Genomic DNA, 20,360 nt, shown 5'->3' on the forward strand with positions numbered 1-20,360 from the left:
TTTCTTGCTACTGTTTTAGAAGCCTTGTTCAGTTTAAACCTCATTTATTTGGGATATTGTTCATCTAAAGCCTTTTTTTTTTTTTTTTTTTTTTCCTTTGCGGTACGCGGGCCTCACTGTTGTGGCCTCTCCCGTTGCGGAGCATAGGCTCCGGACACGCAGGCTCAGCGGCCATGGCTCACGGGCCCAGCCGCTCCGCGGCATGCAGGATCCTCCCGGAGCGAGGCACGAACTCGTGTCCCCTGCACCGGCAGGCAGACTCTCAACCACTGCACCACCAGGGAAGCCCCTAAAAGCCTTTTACTAAACTGATTTCAAGTATTGTTCAGTAAAGCCTCTACATAAAAATATTGGCCTCTTTGGTATCTACCTATGAAATTTCTGAATAGTCTAGATTTGGAGAAGTTGGACATGTTGATCATACCAGGACATGCTTTTTTTCTTTTTTTTCCTTTTTTTTTTACAGTTACTCCCTCTCTCTCCTTTTCTTTTATTTTTTTTTCAAATTTATTTATTTTATTTTTGGCTGCGTTGGGTCTTCGTTGCTGCGCTCTGGCTTTTCTCTGGTTGCAGTGAGCGGGGGCTACTCTTTGTTGAGGTGTGTGGGCTTCTCGTTGCAGAGCACAGGCTCTAGGCACACGGGCTTCAGTAGCTGTGGCACGTGGGCTTAGTTGCAGATTCTTAACCACTGCGCTACCAGGGAAGCCCCAGGGCATTCTTGCATAAAGGAAATCTACAGAAAATTTGTATATGCCTTTGCTGACAACCCACAGTTTTGTATTGTATTGTATTGTAATTGTAAATTTAAAAGGAGATTTTTCTATTGTAATTTGAAAAGTGAAATAGCTTGGTGGGTTTTATGTGCATTCTTTAGAGTTATTCTTTCTACAAAAAGATCAGATTTTAATTCATTCGGCTTAGAATGTTTTAAGTTAGCCCATATTGTTCTTTTTTCTCCTTCCTCCAAGGAATTTTTCGAGAATTTGGAGGCGCAAGATGTGCGCATAATATAGTAAGGTACCCACAATGTCGGCAGCATGCCCTGATGATGATCCAGCAGTTGGTGCTTTCTCCAAATGGGGATGATGACATGGGCACGCTCCTGGGGTTGATGCACTCAGCCCCACCAACAGAACTTCAGCTGAAGACTGACATCCTAAGAGTAAGTTTGATAAGTGTGTTGGTATGATTTTTACTACTAAAATCTGTGGCTGTTTTTAAATGACTTAAAACTATTATGAACTATTCTTGCAATTTTTCGTCAAGTCTAAAATTATGTCAGAATAATAATTGAAGAAAAGCCAGTGTCTCTAACCTGACCTCCAAGGGCCCTGGGGATGACAGCTATCTCTTTTCCCTCTGACTTCCTCTTCTAGGACCCTCACCCTGTTCCTGGCACAGACATGACAGGAAGTATAGCTCCCTTCCATAATCATGTATTTCTTTTATTAAACTTTTGCTTTATTCAGTTAATTTCTCATCAATAATGAAAAATTTGTGTGTTTTTCTTTATGCTGTTGTATGTTTCATCCTGTTTTGAGCATAATGACAATTTTTTTTTTTTTTGGCCTGGCTGCATGGCTTGTGGGATCTTAGTTCCCAGACCAGGGATTGAACCCAGGCCCTGGCAGTGAAAGCACGGAGTCCTAACCACTGGACCGCCAGGGAATTCCCATAATGACAATTTTGAGTGTGCATTTTAACTTAAAAGCAAGAATAATCTGACCACAATTTATCTCTTAGACAAGGAAGACATCTACATGCATATCAATATTGAGGAACATTTGTATATTTGAGGGGATTATGGGGTAAAAACAAGTGCCTTCAAAAGTCATTAAGGTTGCCAGCTTTTTAAACATACATTTTCCTCCTTTCTTGGTACCTTTGTAATTAGATTTGTAAAATATTGGTAGATAAAGCCAACAAGAGGCAATTAACTGACCTGTAATTTTGAAACAGTGTTGTTCTGGTAAATGGTGATAACTGACTCTGAGACAGGAGGAAGACAGGAGGGGGTCCTGATATTGCTGCATTTACTGATTTCCATGGGGTCAGTACTCCCACTGTGACCTGTTTCAGGCAGCTAATGTGTTACTGAATGTGGCTTGGGAAGAGGTGTACAGTAGCACCCCATTGTATAATATCTCAAGGGCACAAATAATAATAAAATATGGAAAATAACTAAAGTACAGTTTTGAGTATTTACTACTTTTGTTTTTGCAATAATTAATTTAGTTTTAAATTTATAGAACTTAATTTTTAATTATGGTTATGTTTTTAACAACTGGTATGCAGAATTCCAAAAATAAAACTGTTGGCTCTCCAGACCAGTATGAGCTGTGGCTCCAGCATTCCACTGCTTTGAGGGCATGAAGTAGTGTTGGAAGGCAGCGAGGAGGATTTGGGATTCCAGTTTCAGTTTCCATTTTTGCTTCATTCAGAATTGCTTTTCATTGTCTCCATTCAGTTGAGACAACCACAGACCTATGTGGGTTAATTTGTAATATATAGTATTTTATAATTCTGCCAATGTACAAATTTGAATTGTAAGCATTAGATTTATGCAAATGGAGTGAATATGTAGCTGATGATTTTGCCTAATTAACCACCTCGCATCTATATCTCCTTGTAACTTTGGCATTTGCTACATTATCATTAATTATTGATTTAAGCAGAATATTAAGTTATTTATGGTATTTGAAATTTTCAGATACCGAGATTATGCTGTGATAATGTCACAGTGCCAACAGAGTAACCAGTTTTGAGGCAGTAGGAGGTGAACTTATCCAGAAACACACAACATAGAGTACTTTTGGACAAAGGATTAATAAGCACTGTTTTTCTGACCCCTATCATAATTCTGACCAGCGATACGATTTTGTACATATTACTTTGACTCTTAAGTCGTGCTTCCTCATATATAAAATAATACATGTCCAGTTTTTCCCCAGTGTGTTTTTGAAGATGATGATGGTTATGGGTTTTTATGCCAGGCATTTTGCTAAGGGTTTTACATGTATTTCCTGTAAAGTAAGTTCTCATTATTGTCTAGATTTTACATAAGAGGAAACTCTGGCACAGAAAGGTTAAGTAACTGACCACAGTGAAATGATTTTTGATGTTGGGGTCAAAATTTCCACCCAAGCGTTCTAACTCTAGCCCTTGCATTTAACCTTCAGGCTAGGTTATAAGATGCTTAAAAATAACAAAAAGTTATGAAGTCTTGTTGTAAATAGGAGTTGATATTACAAGTATAGCTTATTAAATTTGAGAAGATATGGAAATGAAACTGTTTGCAGAATAATGGAAGAAATACACTGTATTTCTAAATTTTATTTACATATACAGATTGTACATTTTCTGTCTTTTAAAATAATAAGGTATAGGTATGTACAGTGGAATCTCATAATTTCTAAAGTATCAATAGTATATTTGAAAAAGGTAATTATATATATTAATATTTAGCTTTTCCCTTTTGCAAATACTATTAGAAATGTATGAGATATTTTAATAAAATGGCCTTTTCAAATGTAATGACTGGGAAGATTGTAAATTGTGTCTTAAGCAAAATTAAGTTCTCATGGTGTTTCAGTTGCTGAAACAGGGAAAAGGAGCCTGTGTATCTGCAAACAGATTTCGAATTGCTGTTTGGGGCAGTATAGCTTCATGGTTAAGTGCATGAGTAGGGGAATCAGACTGCCTGGGTTTAAATCCTATCTTTGCCATTGTATAAGCCTTTGGCAAATTATTTAACCACGTGGGGCCTCAATTTTTCATCTCTAAAGTGCGGATAATAATAGTTCCAATGCATAGGATTATTGAGAGAATTAAATAAGCTAATGTATTAAAGCACTTAAAGAAGTACCTAATACATAGTAAGTGCCCCATAAAATGTTAAGTAATTTTATAATGTTTTATTTTTAATAATAAACTATGTTAAAAGTATGACACTTCAGAAAATAACTGATAGTTATAAAAGATTGTTTTACCTGTTTGGCCTTAACAGCTATTCTGGGAAAGAGCATGCTTTCAGCCCTCAGGCCGCAGTTCACTTTGCAAGAGAGAATGTCTAATAACTCCTCTGAGGTGACTGCTCTTTCCAAAGCATCGGGATATGGTCATTTTATATGAATCGGAATACTTCAGCTCTTGGCTTCCCTGATCATCTCTCTAATCCTTTCTAGAATAAATCATTTTGTATACACACAGTCATAAGTTTTCATGATTGTGTAAAATTATATTCGAATATGTATTTTACTTATTTAATAAAATTACTTTGTAAAAATCACTGAATTCATTGATGTTATTATTCATCAAATATATAGGAAAAGTTTTTCGGCCAGGATTTGGATATATCCATTATTCTGTCAAAAGCAATATGCGATAGTGTTTTCTAAAACGATCTTCTGCTTTTAATATGGCACTTTTTAATTAGCAAAATATTTGGCAGGCTTCATAAGACTGCTTATTCGGTAAATGACAAAAATACTCAGATGTTCACAGAATGGCATTCCCCTTTGACATTCACGTACAGTTATTTTTCTTTAATTTGAATTATAAGTTTGTGTTTGTTTGTGTTGTTTCTTTGTCCCCTGTAGGCCCTCCTGTCAGTCCTTCGGGAAAGCCATCGTTCAAGAACAGTTTTTAGGAAAGTTGGAGGATTTGTGTACATTACGTCCTTGCTTGTTGCTATGGAAAGATCTTTGAGCTCACCACCCAAGAATGGCTGGGAGAAAGTGAACCAGAATCAAGTGTTTGAACTTCTCCACACTGTGTTCTGCACATTGACTGCAGCAATGCGCTATGAGCCAGCCAACTCTCATTTCTTCAAAACAGAGATTCAGTATGAGAAGTTGGCAGATGCCGTTCGATTTCTTGGCTGTTTCTCAGACCTAAGAAAAATAAGCCCCATGAATGTCTTCCCCTCAAATACACAGCCATTTCAGAGACTTTTAGAGGAAGACGTAATCTTGATGGATTCAGTGTCACCCACTCTACGGCACTGCAGTAAACTCTTTATTTATCTCTACAAAGTAGCCACAGATTCTTTTGACAGGTATGGCTCTGCTCTGTGCTCTGAATTAAAGGGTATACTATGTATGACTTCAGCATTAAGGCTTAAATTATAATTTAACCTGAAAGAAAATGAAAACAAATGAATCTTCTCTCTCATTTACTTATCACTTTATTTGTGAATATTACTATTGCTCTGATCTTAAGCTTTTCAGCATGGACCTCTGTGTATTATTTGTAAAACCAGGTTAGAGTTAAGCTCTCAATGCACTTAGCGGAGCAGTTTCAATGAAGTTTACTTTTTTTTTCCCCCCATATTGGGTCTCAGTTGCTACGCGTGGGCTTTCTCTAGTTGTGGCGAGAGGGGGCTACTCTTTGTTGCGGTGCGTGGGCTTCTCATTGTGGTGGCTTCTCTTCTTGTGAAGCACCGGCTCTAGGCACACAGGCTTCAGTAGTTGCAGCACGCAGGCTCAGTAGTTGCAGCGCGTGGGCTCTAGGGTGCGCGGGTTTCGTAGTTGTGGCGCGTGGGCTCTAGAGCACAGGCTCACTAGTTTTGGCGTATGGGCTTAGTTGTTCCACAGCATATGGGATCTTCCCAGACCATGGATCAAACCCATATCCCCTGCATTGGCAGGCAGATTCTTAACCACTGCTCCACCAGGGAAGTCCCTGAAGTTTACTTTTCATGGTGGTGTTTCCTATGTTTTCTTTTTCCTCTTTATTCTCAAGAACGTTAGGTACATCCAGACTTATTGATATTAGTTATCAATAGAACATAGTTATGACTACATGTATTTTCAGACAGATGATATAGTCTCAACATTCATAATCATTCCTAACATTTTATAATCCTCAAAAAATGATATATCTCCCTAGGAGACATTGATAGTTCAAGAGTCCATCAGATTAATTTACTCATTCCTTCATTAAATAAGTACTTAACAAACACCTATTGCATGCCATCGTGCTAGGCGTTGAGGGTGCAACTCAGCACAAGGCTACTTTGGTTATATCCATCCTTTACCTTAAATACAAACATATAAATACACGGTAACATGTTGTGATAAAATCTATGATGTGGAAAATCCAGGGTTCTAAGATCATAAGTCTGCTTTACCTAAATCACTTATTTTCAGTTCTTAAAGTGTGTTTTCAATTAAGCTCTCACTTTGAAAATAATGTGAGAGTGATCATGCTGATCATGCTGCTAATTTGCCCCAAGCATTATCACTTTTAACCATTACCATAGTTTTACATCATAAAACAAGTGAATTGTTTCTATAATGGCCGCATAAATAAAGCAGGTAACTCTATTGGGTAGAGCTAAAAGCTTTTATATCCATAACTATAAAATTATCTACTTTGAAACACCTACTGAGATGTTTCTTGTTTCTTATTATTTCTTTGGCCTTAGTATTTAGATAGAAAACACAGGTAATGTAAAAAAGGTTTTCAAATTTTCCCTGCCTTGAAAATAAAAATAGATATATATTATTAACTTATAGAAACCATGGGAGAGTGTAGTGTTGAGGGAATAAGGTGTTTTTTAAAATTAAATTTTGTGTATTTAGATTCAACCTCTTTTCCCTTGTTTTCTAACTTATCCTAGTTAGTATACCTTATTTTTAGTTTGCTTCCTCAAAAAACAAGGTACTCTGTTTTCAAATATGTTACATGTTAACATTAATGAATAAGCATCTGCCTTAAGCATGCTTTTCTGTTACCCTCAGTGCACGTGTTGTAGTCTTGTTCCTTGTTCCCGCTGAGTATGGAGAATGTTCCCTATTAAACTTTTACTGGTATTTCTTGTGAAGCTAACCAATGCCAACCTGGTGTCCTGTTCTAACCTTTCTAAACCACCCTGTTTTGTTGTCTGTAGTCGTGCAGAACAGATCCCTCCTTGCCTGACAAGTGAGTCTTCTCTCCCCTCTCCTTGGGGTACACCAGCTTTGTCCAGGAAAAGGTACTGATCTAATAACAGAAGTCAATCTTTACTTGTATGGGTTTTTTTCTTCTGTGCTCAGTTATATATTAATGTGGATTTTGTGCTTTGTAACTTTAATTATTTTCTTTCTATTTGATATCTTTGTTTTTGTTTTTTAAAACTGTCAGCTTCTGCTGAGTATATTTATGAGAGTAAAATGTGTTGATGCTATGAAGATATGAAGGACATGTAGCATTTTGTCATCCAACTCTATTATTTGGACTAAAATATGCATTTTAGAGCCAGCATGTATTTTATTAAAATTAATTTAGAAATGAGGATGTAATGCCTCTACTCTTTAACTAGAATACTTTTCTCCTTTTTCTTTTCACTTTAAATGTGCTTGGGATCATTCTTTGGCTTTTAGTATTACTTCAAAATGAACATCCCAGCACTGGCTGGGGAAATGTGTATTTTCTCAGTCGGGTTCAAGCAGTTGAAATGTGATGCTGTTAGGAAGACTCAGCGGGCTAACCTTTGAAAAAGTGAATTAAAAAAATCTCCCCTAGCTCCTGTTTTCATCAGTTGTGTGTAAATCTCTTTCTAAACTGATGTAGTCTACCTCATATATAAAGCTTATGACTATAAAGAACCAGCAGTTGATTGACAAGAGTACAATTAAGATCCATTTGAGATTCCATTTGCGACCTATACTTAAAATGATCATAGTCTGTGCACTTGGCACCAAATACTCTTCCTGCCCCTGTTTTCCTCATAAGCAAGTGCAAGTCCTTAAGTCTTGTATTAATTCTCTCCCACTATGGCTTTTTAAAAATGAATCCTGAGGTTCTGCTATGTTGTTTAATTTTATTTCTGTTGTTCAGATTTTGAAACTTGAACACAGTTGTGGTTAATTTAGTACTAAATTTGAAGTATTTGTTATAAATTTGGTATTTCAATATATTTTAAGAGTAATATTCATTAGGTATATGGGCTTATATTTTCCTTTTTCTTTTAAATTTACACTGGGGCTTACAGCTCATTTTCTTCTAGTAAATCATGGCATAGTTAAATGAATTTAGTATTGTTCAATGTATTTGTATTTAAAAACTACTGTTTCTTTTTTGTTTTTGTAAGAGCAGTTCTTGATTCAAGATATTATGAAATCAATTTGAGTTGACCTAGTGTATTTTTCTGTTGCTAAAATGAATAAGGTAAAAGGTATACTTTGTGTTGCAAGATTCATGTGTGCTTACTATCCCAGAGAACTACTGGATGTTAGAAAAATAGTTTCAACTACTAAATAGTTTTAATCATTAAAAAAATCATATTTATGATTCTGTTATACATGGTAAAGGCTTAAAAATTGCTGTGTTTAAATTCATTAAGTATTAACCAAAAATTACAATACTTTCAATAGGGATTCACAGATTAAGGGGACAAATATTTAAAAATCTATTAGAACCTATTATTTATTTAAATAGTAGTTTGACAAAGGGAAAAGAGCATTTTATTCTATATGATAGTTATTTAAGGCCTTCGATCAAAAACATTTTTTCATCTTTTGCAACATAGCTACATATAAGGATGTCCTGTCTTTGACCTAAGGGGTAACTGTCACTGAATCAGCAGTTGTAGTTGAGTATATCTTATCCATGGGAATTCTAATCAGGCTTACAAGTTGATGTTACCCCAAGGAAGCTCCCAGTGCTGTTCATGCTAATAATAAGATCAGTGTAGCTTGCCATTCTGGTCAGGTTACATACATTTTGCTCAGTGATAAGAATCATAAGCTAATAAAAACTTTTTTTACTTCACAGTATAGTAGTTTTTGAAGTTAGAATATCTCAAGAACATCTCAAATTACATCAGCTTATGGGCATCTTTTTTCTTGTGGCAAAACATGTTCTGTTTCGTTTTGTTTGCAAGAGGAAAAACCAACATTGTGTTAGTTGTATGGCTTGTGGAGATTAAGGTACTAAGGAAATTTCAACTTGTGATACTTGTCTGGCAAGTAAAATCTTGGAGATTCTTCTCTATTTGAAGAATCGGAGGAAAAAGAACTAGGAAACCTTATTTTGGAAAACTAAAATTCATAATTTTTTTCATTATTCAGAAGGAATAATGGAACAGAATTATGCTGAACAATATTCAATCACAGTTAGAGGAGGTGAAAACAAAATACAAAATAGTAATCAAGACTCTCAGAACATATCTGCAATCGCAAAATAGGTGGCGAGTACTATTTATCGTTCGAACATGGTGTCCATTACTTAGTGCCTATACACGCTTGATAATTAAGGCAAAGCAAATTCAGAATTTAAATATTTCAGTATATATTCCCAAAAGAGGTAGATAAGTCTTAAGTATATATGAGAATTTAGATTGAAATATTAAGTAGCAATTTCTTTAAGCTTTAAAAGTAACTGCAACATAAAAATTAACTAAATTTTACAATGTCATTTTATCCTATCTTTGCAAATGGTTAGGTCTTGGTTGGTAGTTACCAATTTAATAAGCTTACCGCAGTCTCTAAATGTAAAAAGTGGTAATACCTGTGGTAATACCTAAGTGACTTAGTAAGAATTAATGTTATATAATGGCTGTTAAAATAGACCTAATTTTACTTAATAAATACCATGCTTTAGATTTCTACAATGTTTGCAGTTTTTTTCTAGTTTGAGAAGAATAATGTAATTCCTACATTAGAATATTTTTCTATATAAGATTTAAAAGTTTACTACTATAATAGTTACGTATTAGTAGAGTTCAGTTTCCAAAGACATAAAGGACTTCTTCCTAGCTATACATATCAATAATTTAAGTTCAAATGTACATTAAATCAGGCAACTAAGAAATAATTTTGGAAGGCCTGTAACTAGAATATACAATTAGAATTGATGTTTTTTCTCAAAATTGCGTTAGTTTTTATGTGTAATGAAAACAATTTTTGTGAAATTTCTTAATGGTTTGGAGTTCCTATTACACAATAGAGGAATTAGGAATCTTTTTTTTTCTAGTTAGGTCAAAATATTTTAAAGAATAAAGGGAGAAACATGGGAGGAGGATACCTGTTGTTAATAAACATTTAGAAAACTATTGTAGTAAGTTTAGAAATTAAATCTTTCTGAACAAAAACAGAAAAAAAAAATGAGGGAGTGAAAAAAATGAGTAGGTGGAGGATATGCTGACTTTAAACAGTAGCGCACATGTGTTTTTTTTTAAGTGAAGCTGAATACTTTCCTAGAATCTCTGTTAAAAAGAGAATGGTACTAAAAAAAAAAAAAAAGGCAGTGCCAGTTCTTTGCTAGTAAATCAGTGACTTAAAGCATCTGTTTCCCAAGCTGCTCTTGTGCCAGAGAGCTGAAACTGCGCTGCTCTCAGTGACAGAGCTCAGCATTAGACAAATTATGCTGAAACCAATTCATTGGAACAAAGAGCTCCCATAGGCTGAACCCACAAGCATCTGTTTCCTTGTGCCAAGATACAAAATGTGCAAAACTCATGAATTGCAGAAGAGTATGAAATAGACGGTGGAGATCATTGATGAGAAGAAATGTTGTGCATTCAGGGCATGGCTAGGCTTTCTAACTCATGGAAGCTTGTTACGTAAAATATCCCAAGTTTTTAAAAATTGTGAATATTCTCAGTGGTAGGGAGGATAATGCAAAAGACTGTGAATTTAGTTCCAAACAAGCTAAAGGAGAGCTCCCTTGATTCTTAATACATTTATTGACATGTGGCCAGGATTCTGAGCCAACTCTGACTCAGTTGAACCAGTTATAGAGTAGGCCGCTTTGATCGTGTTTGTTCTTGATAAACCCATGGTTTAAGGAAAGGTTAAAAACACATAGGAAATTTCAAAGAAAACACTCTTACTGAGGCACTTAATATAACTTGTACTCTCATCACAATTTATCAGAAATATCATCTTTCTTAGAGCTTTGACTCACTGTAATTTCACCTATTCTTTATATCTGCTGTCATGTATGTTATTCTTTTTGTTTTTCTTTTTTTCAGTTTTACTGAGATATAATTGATATACTGCACTGTATAACGTTTCAGGTGTACATCGTAATGACTTGGCTTACGTGTGTTGCAAAATGATTGCCACAGTAGGTTTAGATAATATCCATCATCTTACATAGATTCAAGGAAAAAATGGTTTCTTCCTTGTGATGAGAACTTCTAGGATCTACTCTTTTAGCAACTTTCAAATACACCATAGAGTAATGTTAACTAGTCATCATGTGCCATTCTTTAATGAAACAATCCAAATAGTAAGTGGTAAAAACATATAAGAGCCTAAAAGACTTGATAAGTTGTCTATATGTGACTCAAGAATTGATAATATATTGTTTTTTAATTTCCCAACGTTAAGGTGTTTTGTTACCCAACCCTTAATTATAAGGCTTTTTTTTACTCAGTGGAGAAAGGTAGTAGAAGATGAAGAAAATGGACAGAGAATGTGATTGAAATTAAATACCCAATTACCCTTCTTTCTTTTCATAGGCATGCATATCATTCTGTTTCAACTCCCCCTGTCTACCCTCCTAAAAATGTTGCTGACCTGAAACTACATGTGGCAACTTCATCTCTCCAGAGTTCTGATGCTGTCATCATCCATCCTGGAGCCATGCTTTCTATGCTGGACCTCCTGGCCTCTGTTGGGTCAGTGACACAACCAGAAGTAAGCTTGGATAGATTGGTTCCTTCCCGTCTTTAATGAGTGGAAGGTGTGACTGCATGAGCAAGGGAGTGGGACCAAGAAGGTGACATGGAACCTTTCTGTGTCACATACTGAAGTAGGTAAAGGAAAAAAAGAGGATTTTCGTGTTTGAGTCTTAACGTTCCTAATGAGTAGCAGATACATGTTTTAGAATACAGCTCATTTGTTAAAATGCAGTTACTTCTGGTACTAAAATAATTCTCTTTCTCCTTGTAAATCCTGCTCAGCAGTGGAAATTGTTAATAAATAATACAGGAAGAAAAATGACTGAAGGTACCATTTTGAGGCTATTTACGTATTTTCATTTGTAACACTCAGGAGTTTGGGTGAACTGGAGTTTGGGTGACTAGTTTTGTTTAAAATGTTGTATGGTTTCGAAGGCCTAAAGTGTCACAAATGTTAACAATAAGTCATTCTTTAAACTGGTCATTTACTTAACGATGAAAAATATTTACTTTATACCCACTATTTCTATAAAAATAAAAATATTATTAGTTACATATAGTCATGTAATATGAAAGACTTGAAAGAAAATGGAGTTGAGCTAGGTATACTTCTAACAGAATGAAGACCAGAAATATTTCCCTGGCCCTGTTCTAGAGTTGCTGTGTCCCTCTAAGTCAGCTACTTAATTCATCTGAATGTAATTTGAAGCATGTAGAGACCTCATATTAAAATAAAAGGTGTGCTTCAACTCTTAAAAGGAGAGAGCTATCACCTATCTTATTAAGAATGCCCTGGTGGCATGAATTTCTTTGTTAACTCCAGCATGCTTTGGACCTTCAACTTGCCGTGGCAAATATTTTACAATCACTGGTGCACACAGAAAGAAACCAGCAAGTCATGTGTGAAGCTGGTCTCCATGCGCGACTGCTGCAGCGGTGCAGTGCTGCGCTGGCTGATGAGGACCACTCACTGCACCCACCCCTCCAGCGGATGTTTGAACGATTAGCCTCTCAGGCTCTGGAGCCCATGGTGCTGAGGTCAGTATGTTCTCTTCTTCACATTCAAATAAGCCACCATTAGTAATGGCCATTTCTAGAGTCTTTATAGTCAAGAGTCTTGCTTTAATAAACATATTCAGTTATCTGTGGGCAAAACCAAAACACCACAAAAATGGGCAAAATGCCCAAAGTATCGCACTTAGAAACAGATCAATCTAGTTATTAGTAAACAGGATGTTTTTGTACATTGGTCATTTCTTCCGCTTGAATCCAGCAAACTCTCACTTCCCTTTAAAAATGAAGTCATGTTATATTTGTATGACTTGCATCTACTTCATAGATAAGAACATTTTATGTGGACGAACTCTTTTAAGAAACACTTTTTAAATTTTAAAATAATTAGAGATTCAGAGGAAGTTGTAAAGGTAGATCAGAGAGATTCTGTGTCCCCATCATCCAGTTTCCCCCAGTGGTTACATCTTATGTAACTACAGGGCAGTATCAAAGCCAAGAAACGGACATTGGTACAATGTATCCACGTATGCTACAGTTCCCCTGTTATTTATCACTTGTGTCAGATTGATGTAACTATCACACAATTAAGATGTCACAAAGATCTCCCCAGTGCTCCCTCTTTATTATCATAGCCACTTCCCTAACTCCCACCATCTCTAACCCCTAGAAACAACTCTGTTCTCCATCTCCGTAATTTTGTCACTTTGAAAATGTTATGTAAATTGAATCATACAGTATATGACCTTTTGTGATTAGCTTTTTTCACTCGTTATAGTGCCTTTGAGATGCATCTAGATTGTTATGTATCAAGAGTTTGTTTGTTTCTATTGCTGAGTTGTAGTCCATGGTGTGGATATACCTTGCACAGTTTAGCCATTCGAGAAATAGGTATATTTGAATAACCTTTTTTAATATAAGATAAACAGTGCTCTGTGTTTTAGGGATAAAACAACATTAAAAAAAAAAACAAAACTTTCCTTGAAATTACCTAGCCAAACAGATTTAATGTTTAAATCTTCTTGTCCCTCCTTAAAAAAATACTCTCATATATCTTGTGGGCCTACCGCAACTAAGACCCAGTGTAAATAAATAAATATTTTTTTAAATAAATAAAATAATTATTTTCTTCTGTTAAAGTACTCCTTTTTCATAAAACTTTTGGAATTTTCTTAAGAATGGTTGGACTCTATTTGTAATTTATATATTTTAACTGACTCCAAGCTAAGAAAAACCTCTGTGGTTAACATTTGTTAAACAGTATTGTACAGGGCAGTGTGCCAGGCCTTAGTAATACCAAGATGAATGACACAGTCTCTGCTCACTTTGTCACATTATGAATATATTCAGAGACCTAAAGTTTTGAAAACAGCATGGAGATTTTCCCATGATCCTTTTTGATGATCTGCTACTTTAAAAGTAGAGAGACTGAATGAGAAAAAGAGACTATCTCATACCTAATGCTTGTATTTTACTAAATAACTTGTACCGCCTACTTAGATAAACAGAGGAAGCAATGGAAACCAACCATTTGGACATGCTCAGTTTTCACAGTGAATAAATTAGGTGAATGCAAAGGTCACATGATGGTATAGGCACCTAGCTGCTGGCAAGCCATAGATTATGAGCTAATTGTGTATCACACTCTATGTGAAAAACTGGCAAAGGGTACCTGACCTTTAAATATTTGTTTTTTCTGCTGTAGGTAATTGAAAATTCAGAGAAGTATTCTTTTTTTATGTTTTTCCTTTTACATGATGCTGTAAATGACTGGGTATAAAGGGCTTCTATTTTTGTAACCCCTTGACAATTAACTATATTTCTGCCCATCACATTCCAGGAGAACATGCTCCTCAGGTTTCCTTTGTAACTTTTCACAATACTTGGTGCTCTTTTCACTGCTTGGTGAATTAAAACATAAAATTAGCATTGTATATTACAGTAACTGTTCAGATTGCTTTAGTATTTTTAATTAGTCTGTTATAATTCATTAAGTCACATTTTTTGTGTGTTTAGTTTATGAATTATATAATGTTCCCAATCAAGGAATAACTTTGCTTTTGTCTCTCCTTTAGGGAGTTTTTACGTTTGGCAAGTCCATTAAATTGTGGTGCCTGGGACAAAAAACTGCTAAAACAATATAGGGTCCACAAACCAAGTTCACTGAGTTATGAGCCAGAGATGAGAAGTAAGTTGACCTTTGAAGTTCCCTTTTTTGGTTTATCTTATAAATGAAAATCATGTAGGGGAAGAAAATTATTTCAAGCATTTTGACTGTAAAAGAAAAGAAAGGGAAGGGTTTGTTGTTGTTTTTCATTTGTTGTTATTTAAATAGAAAAACGTAAGATCTCATTGTTTGACTGGAGAAGCGGGCAGATGGGGGGTGGCAAAGGAATCAGTGATACAAGCAAGATCCAGAGGAGGTGAGAACTATGTGCAGAATAACCCTTGGCTTGGAAGGGGGAATACCTCTTTCTCAGAAGATCCGTAATTTCTTTACCTTTCTCAGTTAGCCTTTGCTGCCTGAACTAGAGTGGTTGACTGGACTATTCACAGGCTGTGGCTTTGTAGGACAGCTGGTGCAGGAGGACATGGAGGGCAGGAAATTTAAAATACTAATAAAAGTAGTCAAAGAGAAACACCAAGGAGTATAGGATAGATAGGGGGAGAAGTAAAGTCAAGCAGCTAGTGATAGGCTGGGAGAAAAGGGATAGATCACTGGGCTGGAGAAGAATGGCTAGGCTAAAATGCAAATGTAGTGAGAGAAAAAGAATGGGTGAACTGGACGAATGAGGTAGGGTAATGGCAATCAAAATTAGAGCGGTGAGACAAGCAAAGAAAAGGACTGTGCCCAAAATTTGGCTCTGGAGTAAAGTACAGGTAAAGCTTATTGGGGGAAAGGTGGTCATAGAAGGGGGAGGTGTTAGACAGGTTGTTCATGTGGACCTTGAGATCCCCCAGTGCACTGGTAAGAATTAGTACAAGGAAGAGGTGAGAATGAAATGCCAGCAATAGTAGGTGGCAGTTTCATAGAGAGGTGTGTGATAGGATTGCTGATGCAGAACCTCCAAGGAAGAGAAGTTTTTGCATTAGGCTGATGCAAGGATGATGGAGAGGGGGGTGTTAGAATGTAGGCACTGCCTACCCATCCGGCATAGACCATGGAGGAGCGCCAGATTCCATCCACTCAAGAGCTGTGGGGAAAGAGAACTGTCAATAGAGAGCTCAGACGCCCTGGATTTCCTCCCAGTGTTAATTCTATAGTTTGGTGGGTTTTAACTTTACCATTTATTTTGTCTTGTTGTTAGCCATAGTTAAGGCATTTGCGTTAATGGATTGAAATAACCGTTACTAGTGAAGCAGGAAAGAATGGAACCTAGAAGAGTAGAATGCCTGTTCTTCAAGCATATAGTAATCATTTAGTTCAACCCTTTTTTTTTTTCCAGGTGAGAATCAAAGAGATTAAACAACCTTCAACCATTATTTCAACCTCAGTATTTCCTCCTACAATTTATTATCAGTGATAAGTGAATTCTGTGTTTTGGAAACATTAAGACCTTTTGAGTTCCAACACAGTTTTATTGGAAAACAGTGTTTCAGTTTTTCTTGTCAATTAATATACATCCCCTGCATGTATATATTTTTGTTGTTGTTGTTTTTGTATTTTACACAGTTCCTTAGAATTGACAAAAAATAGTTCCTTTCTCTAAGAATATTGAAATATTTTTATGGTTGCCTGACTGCTTAGCACACTTAAGAGGGAAATAATTAAATTCATGTGGTTTATCTTGAGAGGGAATATTTTCTCCATTACATTTATAATGTATTCCTGAAAGAATAGAGCAGCTTGTTTAAATTTTATTTTTTTGTTCTTAAAAGTGTTACCATTTGCATGCATATAGGAATTTTTAAATTCAAGTATTTTTGTGATCACGTGTCTAATTTTAATAGCTATATGGAAAGAATTAAAAATGGGGAGAGGGCGTCCCTGGTGGTGCAGTGGTTGAGAGTCTGCCTGCCAATGCAGGCGACACGGGTTTGTGCCCTGGTCCGGGAGGATCCCACATGCCGTGGAGTGGCTGGGCCCATGAGCCATGGCCGCTGAGTCTGTGCGTCCAGAGCCTGTGCTCCGCAATGGGAGAGGCCACAACAGTGAGAGGCCCGCATACCCCCCCCCCCAAAAAAAAACAAAAAAAAAAACTGGATAATAGCTTTGGAGTTTAAAAATAAAATTATTGTATATATTGAAACTGAAGAGTGTATTTAAAATTAATCAGCCTTGTTAAAGTCACTATTTTAGAAATCTATATGATATTTTTCTCAAGAGATTTTCTTTGACTTACAGGTAGTATGATCACGTCTATGGAAGGTCTGGGTTCTGATAGTGTCTTCAGCTTACATGAAGATAACCATTACCGCATAAGCAAGAGCCTAGTGAAATCTGCAGAAGGAAGTACTGTACCCTTGACCAGGGTGAAGTGCTTGGTCTCCATGACAACCCCACATGACATCAGACTTCATGGGTCATCAGTTACTCCGACTTTTGTTGAATTTGACACATCCCTTGAAGGGTTTGGGTAAGAAATTTGCCAGGTAGCCAAGCTATATTATATTTCATGCCTCAGTCTTGCATTTGAGAAATAGATCTTTGGTTTTAAATCTACTTGATTAAAATTTAGTATATTCTATATATTTTCAAATGATTGAGTTCCTTGAGCATGTTAAGATTTTTGGATTTAATTGTTCTTAATTATTTATTATACTAAATAAATGGATATGGTATAGGAGTCAGCAATCTAAGGTGCAAGGTCCAAATCTGTTTTTGTAAATTCTCTTTTTTTCTCTTTTTGTAAAGTTTCATGGTAACACAGCCACATTCATTTATGTATATGTATTATCTATGGCTGCTTTCATGCTAGACTGCAAAGTCATGATGGAGGCTATCTGGTCTGCAAAGCATAAAATATTTACGCTCTGGCCCGCTCTAGAAAATGTTTGTCAACCTCTGATTTAGTACAGTAAAGTTACAGATAATATGCAAATTAAAATTAGATTAAAAAGCTCTTTGGCTAGGTTTTGTCCTTTTTTCTCTCAAATTACCTTAGTATCTTATACATTATAAATATTAGTATTTTATACATTATAAGTATTCAGTTACTATCACATTAAATGAATAAATACTTTGAAGTGGCAGAAAAACTTAAACAGCACAAGTAACAAATAAAGAATCTAGGGAGTTCCCTGGTGGCCTAGTGGTTAAGATTCTGGGCTTTCACTGCCTTCGCCCGGGTTCAATCCGTGGTTGGGGAACTGAGATCCCATAAGCCACGTGGCGAAAAACAAAAAGAGAAAGAGATTCTTCTCTGCTTATAAAAAAATAAGTTAAAAAAAGCTCTATAATAAAGTATATTAGTCATTAAAAAAAAAGAATCTATAGCGAATCTAGAAGAGTATAAAGTCTGTTGTCCTCGAAATGGACGTAAACGCTAAGAGAGAAGACCTATGTCTATACTGGTTGTTTGTGGGATTCTTCTACATTAATCTAAAACTATAAATTGTATTTTAAGAACATTGTCATGGGTTAGTATCGAAAAATGAATTAAAACATATTTGGGACTGGGCAAAACTAATCAGGACAGTGTAACAGAGGAGAGTGACTCACTAGAAAGGGGCACAGGGGAATTTTTCTGCGGTGATGAAAAATTCCCAATGTCTTGAACAAGGTTATACTTTGGTGCATTTTACCATGTGCAAATTATACTATGATATTTTTTAATTTAAATTTTTAAAAATGGAGATTTTTTAAATATATCTTTTGGTACTCACATAATCGAAAGAAGGGAAGGACTTTGTTAGGCATCCAGACTTATTCCATGATCTCTTATCTATGGTTACCCTTAAATAATGGTAGTTTATTCCACTGTGGTAAGTACATAGTAAGAAGAGAAGAAAACAGTGCTCGCTAATATGTGCATTTTCTTTTCTTTAACAGCTGCCTGTTCCTGCCCAGTTTGGCCCCTCATAATGCCCCTACAAACAATGCCGTCACAACAGGTCTTACCGATGGGGCCGTGGTCAGTGGCATTGGTTCCGGTAAATATTACTTTCTCTGCTTATGAGATTTTTTTTTTCCCCAGTAGATTATATTTTATTTAGAGATTTTGCTTTTCTTGGCATCTTTTTAAAATATAAATATGAGTCAACACAAACTCTTTCAGTGTTATTTTTCTGTTTTCCCTTTAGGTGAAAGATTCTTCCCTCCTCCATCTGGCTTAAGCTACTCCAGCTGGTTTTGCATTGAACATTTCAGTTCTCCTCCAAATAACCACCCTGTCAGACTTCTTACTATTGTTCGCCGAGCGAATTCTTCTGAGCAGCATTATGTGTGCCTTGCCATAGTTCTATCAGCAAAAGACCGATCGCTGATTGTCTCCACCAAAGAGGAACTACTCCAAAACTATGGTCAGTATCTGTCTTTTTCTTTTTGCTTCTTGTGACTATTAAAAGTAGCAAACTTCGTTTTATTTTATTTTATTTATTTTGTTTTATACATCTTTATTGGAGTATAATTGCTTTACAATGGTGTGTTAGTTTCTGCTTTATAACAAAGTGAATCAGTTATACATATACATATGTTCCCATATCTCTTCCCTCTTGCATCTCCCTCCCTCCCACCCTCCCTATCCCACCCCTCTAGGTGGTCACAAAGCACCGAGCTGATCTCCCTGTGCTATGCGGCTGCTTCCCACTAGCTATCTGCCTTACGTTTGGTAGTGTATATATGTCCATGCCTCTTTCTTGCTTTGTCACAGCTTACCCTTCCCCCTCCCCATATCCTCAAGTCCATTCTCTAGTAGGTCTATGTCTTTATTCCTGTCTTACCCCTAGGTTCTTCATGACTTCTTTTTTCTTAAATTCCATATATATGTGTTAGCATCCGGTATTTGTCTTTCTCTTTCTGACTTACTTCACTCTGTATGACAGACTCTAGGTCCATCCACCTCATTACAAAGAGCTCAATTTCATTTCTTTTTATGGCTGAGCAAACTTCATTTTAATGGTTGGTTTTAAGGTCCAGTTGGTAATTCTTTTCTAATTTAAATTATTACAGAATAGAACAGGTTGTATAAAATCTTGAATATTGTTTACCAGTGAAATTTTAAGGCACCTTCACTTTCAAAAGAGACTTAGATAGAAAACAGTGGAGAGAGTTCCTAAAATAAGGATTCATCTCTACTTGCCAGGAAATCACAGCTTTTGCTAGGAATGCAGGATGCTTGTTTAATATATTTTAGTAGGGATTTTCATTGGCTGTGAATTCTGCTTAACTAATGAATATTCATTGAGCACCTGCCTACCATATGTGCCACTCTGTGCTAGACACAATAACATTTTAATTACTTTATTCATCACTTACCTTCAAGACTTAATACAGTCCATTTAATAATCATAATTCGCTAATTCCCTCCAATATGCCATAATGTTACGTTACTATGCAATAGAACTTCAAACTCAAGGCATTCATGAATACCTTCCTAAATGATATGAGTAACATAAAATAGAAATCTCAGTTCACTGAATTTTCTTTGCTCTGAATATAAGCATTTGTGTACGTATATATATATGTACCTCTTTTTTATCATCTGATTTTTGTCTTTTTTTTTTTTTTTTTGGGCTTTATTGGGGTATAATTGCTTTACAATGGTGTGTTAGTTTCTGCTTTATAACAGAGTGAGTC

The 20,360-nt window shown here is 35.8% G+C and overlaps 1 protein-coding gene across 1 annotated transcript in view; it reads left to right on the plus strand.

Annotated features, from left to right (window-relative positions):
- Positions 1-20,360, plus strand: part of WDFY3 (WD repeat and FYVE domain containing 3) — a 176,119-nt gene that overhangs the window by 47,196 nt on the left and 108,563 nt on the right. Inside the window, exons 10-18 of the mRNA XM_007447515.1 lie at positions 969-1,162; positions 4,599-5,056; positions 6,893-6,976; positions 11,450-11,627; positions 12,435-12,649; positions 14,698-14,810; positions 16,968-17,199; positions 18,615-18,715; positions 18,866-19,084. Of these exons, the coding sequence (XP_007447577.1) occupies positions 969-1,162; positions 4,599-5,056; positions 6,893-6,976; positions 11,450-11,627; positions 12,435-12,649; positions 14,698-14,810; positions 16,968-17,199; positions 18,615-18,715; positions 18,866-19,084 (1,794 nt within the window). The remainder of the gene's footprint in view (positions 1-968; positions 1,163-4,598; positions 5,057-6,892; positions 6,977-11,449; positions 11,628-12,434; positions 12,650-14,697; positions 14,811-16,967; positions 17,200-18,614; positions 18,716-18,865; positions 19,085-20,360) is intronic.

The sequence above is a fragment of the Lipotes vexillifer genome, unplaced genomic scaffold (assembly GCF_000442215.2).
Source record: "Lipotes vexillifer unplaced genomic scaffold, Lipotes_vexillifer_v1.1 scaffold747, whole genome shotgun sequence".
Taxonomy (NCBI): domain Eukaryota; kingdom Metazoa; phylum Chordata; class Mammalia; order Artiodactyla; family Lipotidae; genus Lipotes; species Lipotes vexillifer.